The sequence below is a fragment of the Solea solea genome, chromosome 18, assembly GCF_958295425.1.
Source record: "Solea solea chromosome 18, fSolSol10.1, whole genome shotgun sequence".
In the NCBI taxonomy this organism is placed as follows: domain Eukaryota; kingdom Metazoa; phylum Chordata; class Actinopteri; order Pleuronectiformes; family Soleidae; genus Solea; species Solea solea.
Genome location: NC_081151.1, coordinates 19,443,629 through 19,450,887, shown reverse-complemented (window position 1 = coordinate 19,450,887; position 7,259 = coordinate 19,443,629). Strand labels below are relative to the sequence as shown.

General features: G+C 39.1%; 1 protein-coding gene across 1 annotated transcript; it reads left to right on the top strand.

The window, feature by feature from the left end:
- The first annotated feature begins 3,797 nt into the window (after positions 1-3,797).
- On the top strand, positions 3,798-7,172 carry yy1a (YY1 transcription factor a). The gene is made up of 5 exons (XM_058615351.1): positions 3,798-4,418; positions 5,311-5,461; positions 5,937-5,997; positions 6,124-6,282; positions 6,375-7,172. The coding sequence occupies exons 1-5, from the start codon at positions 3,920-3,922 to the stop codon at positions 6,555-6,557; spliced, it is 1,053 nt and encodes a 350-aa protein (XP_058471334.1). The 5' UTR covers positions 3,798-3,919; the 3' UTR covers positions 6,558-7,172.
- The last annotated feature ends 87 nt before the right edge of the window (positions 7,173-7,259 follow it).

Below are 7,259 nucleotides of genomic sequence, written 5' to 3'. Positions count from 1 at the left end.
GACTGATTTTGGACGACATACTAACCTATGACGTTTTTGAGTGATTTTGGACAACATACTATACTATGACTTTTTTGTCTCATTTTGGACGATATACTAACCTATGACGTTTTGGACTGATTTTGGACGACATACTAACCTATGACTTTTTTGACTGATTTTTGACGACATACTAACCTATGACGTTTTTGTCTCATTTTGGACGACATACTAACCTATGACGTTTTCGTCTCATTTTGGACGACATACTAACCTATGACGTTTTTGTCTCATTTTGGACAACATACTATACTATGACGTTTTTGAGTGATTTTGGACGACATACTCACCTATGACGTTTTGGACTGATTTTGGACGACATACTAACCTATGATGTTTTGGACTGGTTTTGGACGACATACTAACCTATGACTATTGGACTGATTTTGGACGACATACTAACCTATGACTTTTTTGACTGATTTTGGACGACATACTAACCTATGACGTTTTTGTCTCATTTTGGACGACATACTAACCTATGACGTTTTTGTCTCATTTTGGACGACATACTAACCTATGACGTTTTGGACTGATTTTGGACGACATACTAACCTATGACGTGTTTGAGTGATTTTGGACGACATACTAACCTATGACTTTTTTGTCTCATTTTGGACGACATACTAACCTATGAAGTTTTGGACTGATTTTGGACGACATACTAACCTATGACTTTTTTGACTGATTTTGGACGACATACTAACCTATGACGTTTTTGTCTCATTTTGGACGACATACTAACCTATGACTTTTTTGTCACATTTTGGACGACATACTATACTATGACTTTTTTGTCTAATTTTGGACGACATACTAACCTATGACGTTTTTGTCTCATTTTGGACGACATACTATACTATGACATTTTTGAGTGATTTTGGACGACATACTAACCTATGACGTTTTGGACTGATTTTGGACGACATACTATACTATGATGTTTTGGACTGGTTTTGGACGACATACTAACCTATGACGTTTTGGACTGATTTTGGACGACATACTAACCTATGACTTTTTTGACTGATTTTGGACGACATACTAACCTATGACGTTTTTGTCTCATTTTGGACGACATACTAACCTATGACGTTTTTGTCTCATTTTGGACGACATACTAACCTATGACGTTTTTGAGTGATTTTGGACAACATACTAACCTATGACGTTTTTGTCTCATTTTGGACAACATACTAACCTATGACGTTTTTGAGTGATTTTGGACGACATACTAACCTATGATGTTTTGTACTGATTTTGGACAACATACTAACCTATGACGTTTTTGTCTCATTTTGGACGACATACTATACTATGACGTTTTTGAGTGATTTTGGACGACATACTATACTATGACATTTTTGACTGATTTTGGACGACATACTAACCTATGACGTTTTGGACTGGTTTTGGACGACATACTATACTATGACTTTTTTGTCTCATTTTGGACGACATACTATACTATGAAGTTTTTGTCTCATTTTGGACGACATACTAACCTATGACGTTTTGGACTGATTTTGGACGACATACTAACCTATGACTTTTTGGACTGATTTTGGACGACATACTAACCTATGACGTTTTTGTCTCATTTTGGACGACATACTATACTATGACGTTTTTGTCTCATTTTGGACGACATACTAAACTATGACGTTTTGGACTGATTTTGGACGACATACTATACTATGACTTTTTTGTCTCATTTTGGACGACATACTATACTATGACGTTTTTGTCTCATTTTGGACGACATACTATACTATGACATTTTTGTCTCATTTTAGACGACATACTAACCTATGACGTTTTTGAGTGATTTTGGACAACATACTATACTATGACTTTTTTGTCTCATTTTGGACGACATACTAACCTATGACGTTTTGGACTGATTTTGGACGACATACTAACCTATGACGTTTTTGTCTCATTTTGGACGACATACTAACCTATGACTTTTTTGTCTCATTTTGGACGACATACTAACCTATGACGTTTTGAGTGATTTTGGACGACATACTAACCTATGACTTTTTTGACTGATTTTGGACGACATACTAACCTATGACTTTTTTGTCACATTTTGGACGACATACTATACTATGACATTTTTGAGTGATTTTGGACGACATACTATACTATGACATTTTTGAGTGATTTTGGACGACATACTATACTATGACGTTTTGAGTGATTTTGGACGACATACTATACTATGACATTTTTGTCACATTTTGGACGACATACTATACTATGACGTTTTTGTCTCATTTTGGACGACATACTAACCTATGACTTTTTTGTCTCATTTTGGACGACATACTAACCTATGACGTTTTGGACTGATTTTGGACGACATACTAACCTATGACGTTTTTGAGACATTTTGGACGACATACTATACTATGACGTTTTTGACTGATTTTGGACGACATACTATACTATGACATTTTTGACTGATTTTGGACGACATACTATACTATGACGTTTTGAGTGATTTTGGACGACATACTATACTATGACGTTTTTGTCTCATTTTGGACGACATACTAACCTATGACGTTTTTGTCTCATTTTGGACGACATACTAACCTATGACGTTTTTGTCTCATTTTGGACGACATACTAACCTATGACGTTTTTGTCTCATTTTGGACGACATACTAACCTATGACGTTTTGAGTGATTTTGGACGACATACTAACCTATGACTTTTTTGAGTGATTTTGGAAGACATACTATACTATGACATTTTTGACTGATTTTGGACGACATACTATACTATGACATTTTTGAGTGATTTTGGACGACATACTATACTATGACATTTTTGACTGATTTTGGACGACATACTATACTATGATGTTTTGAGTGATTTTGGACGACATACTAAATCAAATTCTGACAATTTCTCCACAGTGTTTATTGCCAATACAGTAAGCCTTTTATTAGCATTACAAAATGTTATGTATTTCAAAACATGAGATGTTAATTAAGAAAAAACAAACCAGGAAAAAAGGCTGGAAGGATAAATTGTGAAATCTTTCAAAAGGGTTCTCTATGAGAGAGTGGCAGTTACTCTTGGTTATACATCAGCTTCTGTGTTCAACAGAGAAAATTGTTTGCTTTTATAATTATTTAAATACCTCTTCTTTTTCTTTATCTCTAGGTTTGAGTCACAAGATAAAACTCAGTAGCATATGTGTTTACATTCAGTCACAAATGTTTGTTGTATACACAAAAAGCTCAGGTGAAGATCTCACAGCAGTTTGTACTCTTATCATCTCATTGTATATCTACTTTAATAAAAAAAAAAATCCTAATGAAAAGCTTAACATATTACAGTCTTAATTTGCAGTTTCATATGTACGGCATTTAAAAATGACAAATGCAGCAAATGTTCTGTTTCTCCGATAAAATTATTAAGACGAGCTTTCACTTAAAAGTTGTCCTTTTTTAAAAAAAAACAAATAGAACTCATTTTTTAATATTACTTCTTTCTCATAATATTACAACTTTATATTTTAATTTTTTCTCTGTTGTTTGGCCTTATACTCCGTCGCACTCAATAAAAGATATATTAAAAAAAAAAAATTGAAGAGAATTTCTTTTGCTTTGGGTTTTAAGGGACATAAATTGAGTCCTTATGTTGCCTCTTTGCATTCAGCATTTTTAAAATGTAGTGTTTTGGTTCAAATCGCGCGAGACCTCATAACTGGAGCATTGTGGCGACGAGACTACACTGTGTGGAGTTGTTGACGGAGAGAGAGGAGGAGGAAGACTGGCACTGAGTAGACACAGAAGAGAAAGCAAGAGTTTGGGGGAGAAAAATAGCACTTAAGTTGGAGAATATACCACAAAATACAGCATGGCGTCGGGGGACACCCTGTACATAGAGGCGGACGGGACCGAAATGCCAGCCGAGATCGTGGAACTGCACGAAATTGAAGTAGAAACAATCGAGACCACAGTAGTTGGAGAAGACGGCGAACACCAGCCTATGATCGCCTTACAGCCGCTTGACACGGACGATCCGCACTCGATTCACTCGCACCAGGAGGTGATTCTGGTGCAAACGAGAGAGGAGGTCGTGGGCGAGGACGACTCCGAACTGCACACAGATGACGGTTACGAGGACCAAATCCTTATACCAGTGCCCGCCGTGGAGGAGGACTATATCGAGCAGACTCTGGTTACTGTGGCCGGGAGAAGCTCGTCTACAGGCCGGATGAGAAAATCTGGAACTGGGAAGAAAGCGGGCAAAAAGAGCTACCTGAGTGCTGGGGAAATGGGCCGACGGTGGGAACAGAAGCAGGTCCAGATAAAGACTTTGGAGGGGGAGTTTTCGGTCACTATGTGGGCTTCGGGTAAGTAACCAGAGTCTGGAGTGAATTCCTGCAAGCTTGGCCCTTCGCTTTGTCCTCAGCGTGTGTGTCGTGTGACGGGGCCCTGCTGAGGCCTCGTCTTCCGCTAAAGTTGGCACATTTTCCCCGCTCCGAGTCACTCGAACACCATTTGTAATGTTTTTGTTTTTATGGGAAGCCATGTTTTATGTGTTGATGGGCGCCGCCATATTTCCCTGGTCGAGAAAGTATGGCGGCCCGAAAAAATGGCGTTTATTTGGGCCGACGAAGATGGCGGCGAGTGTGGGAGCGAGTGCAGCTGGCTCCGCTAGGCCGCTGTGGCGCAGTTCAGTTTCACTGGAGGGGGGGTGGTGCCTTCAGGAACCCGTCACACTTCACACTTCCGCGGCTTTGAACGCATCACAGGCGTTAATGTTGCTGTAAAAAATGAGCTCAATAAACACAAGCGAAGTCGATACTTTTACATTTAAATGTAGACGGAGTGTACATTTAAATGTAACGTTTAAAATAAGGATACATTAAATAAATAAATAAATATATTTTAAATTGTTGACATTTTGTAAATAATGTTTAATTGTGAATGCTTGAAAAGTGGGAATGTTTGCAAATATGACTTACTGGACGTTTATTGTAGTAATACTACATTATACTACTCAATATTTAAAATATTCACATGCACCACGTCACATTTGAGAGGTGCATTTTGTGAATTGTAAATAACTAAATGTCAATAGTGTTTGAGAAACGTCACATATTTATCAAGGATCAGTATATTATTAACAGAACTGCATTGTGAGACAGGAGCAAACTGTGTGTCATGTGATTTGAAGGTTTATCTCTGAGTGTCTACTGTCCTGATAGCAGTGTGTCTACCTTTTTTTTGTTTTTTCTCCAGATGACAAGAAGGACATAGATCACGAGGAGCAAATCATAGGAGAGAACTCGCCTCCAGATTATTCAGAGTACATGACCGGGAAGAAGCTGCCTCCTGGAGGCATCCCTGGCATCGATCTCTCAGACCCCAAACAGCTGGCAGAGTTTGCACGGTGAGCCTTTACACTGTAAAGTACTGTGCAAATGCTATAATGTCACTTAATTGGAACACACAGAAAATACTGGAAGACTTGAAGTGGAGTGGAACCCTGATTAATGTTATTAGTAAATACCTGTCTGTCCTACTATTTCCTGTTGACACGTTCTATTATGCCAGGTTTATTCAAGAGCATTACATACACATGTACGAATTAATGACGCCTTCAGTCACATCATTCCAACCCAGTGCCAATGATAACAAAATTTGACAGAAACAACAAAGCTGCTGCTGGACTTTTTGTACAAGTGTATTCACACAGTCACTTCCAAAACATGAACCTTGACGCAACGCCAGCACAGGACGGTACATGATGCACATTTTCCAACATGTACAATATAGTAGTAAATGTGGAAAAACTGACCTGGCGTTGTTTGTCTCACAGTTATGTCAACAATATTTCAACTTGTTGACGTTCTCCTCTTCTGCAGAATGAAGCCAAAAAAAGTAAAAGAAGACGACGCACCGCGGACGATAGCATGTCCACACAAAGTGAGTGTACATTAAATACGGAATATGTAAACAGGAGCTTGTAGTTTTTATAATATTGATTGAACATAGTTACAACACTGTTAAGTGGACACATTCTGAGTGATTTGTTTCACCGTCCCGTCTAAGGGATGCACCAAGATGTTCAGGGACAACTCGGCAATGAGGAAGCACTTGCACACCCACGGGCCTCGCGTGCACGTCTGTGCAGAGTGTGGCAAAGCCTTCGTGGAGAGTTCTAAACTGAAGAGGCATCAACTTGTACACACAGGAGAGAAACCTTTCCAGGTGAGTTCCTCGACATTCATTTTCCTGTGATAACAAAACCATTTGTTGAGACATTACAGCAGCGTTCACTCGGGTCTCTCTTTTGTTTCCAGTGCACGTTCGAGGGCTGTGGTAAGCGGTTCTCTTTGGACTTTAACTTGCGCACACACGTGCGCATTCACACTGGAGATCGCCCGTACGTGTGCCCCTTTGACGGCTGCAACAAAAAGTTTGCCCAGTCGACCAACCTGAAGTCTCACATCCTCACACACGCCAAAGCCAAAAACAACCAGTGAGACTGAAGACTTGACATGCATTTCTGCTCCACGACAAACAAAAGCCCCAGTGGCCTGCTTAACGAGAAGTCCTGTTCACATGGGTCTCCAGATACAGATTTAAACGGAGAAAACGGCCTTTTCTCAAATGTGTTGATGTACATTCACAGAGGGGGTTTGAACAACACAGGAACTTGTGAGAAGCCTGACTCCCTCAGGCCGCCAACCCAACTTTGACGCTACCTGGACGGAACAGTTAAAAGGTTTCTTCTTGTGAAGATGTTAATTCACGGATCTGCACCACAAAAACATATTTATACCTTAATACAGCCAGCTAACAGGTTTTTGCAGAACAAGTCAAATTTGCATTGCTCCTTGGCAATGACACCTTTTCAATTTTGTACTTCTCCCTATGTGTGCATATTGTACACTATTTGACATGAGCTCTGTTGTACGTGTGTGTAGTTCATCCTATTTGTTTTACCCCCCCCCTTTTGTGTGGGTGTGTCTCAAGGGCAGATTGGGTGGTCTTTGCATATATTTTCGTTTTGTACAATGCAATATCAGAAGATTTGTGTAGATAAAGGCAATGTAATTTTCAATAGCTGTCACTGATTAAAATGTTTTTCCCTTGCACTACCAATACAAAGTCTCATTTGTCCTGCCAGGTAAAACTATAACTCGTATTAGATTCGTAGTATTAAGCTACGTTGAGACAAACAG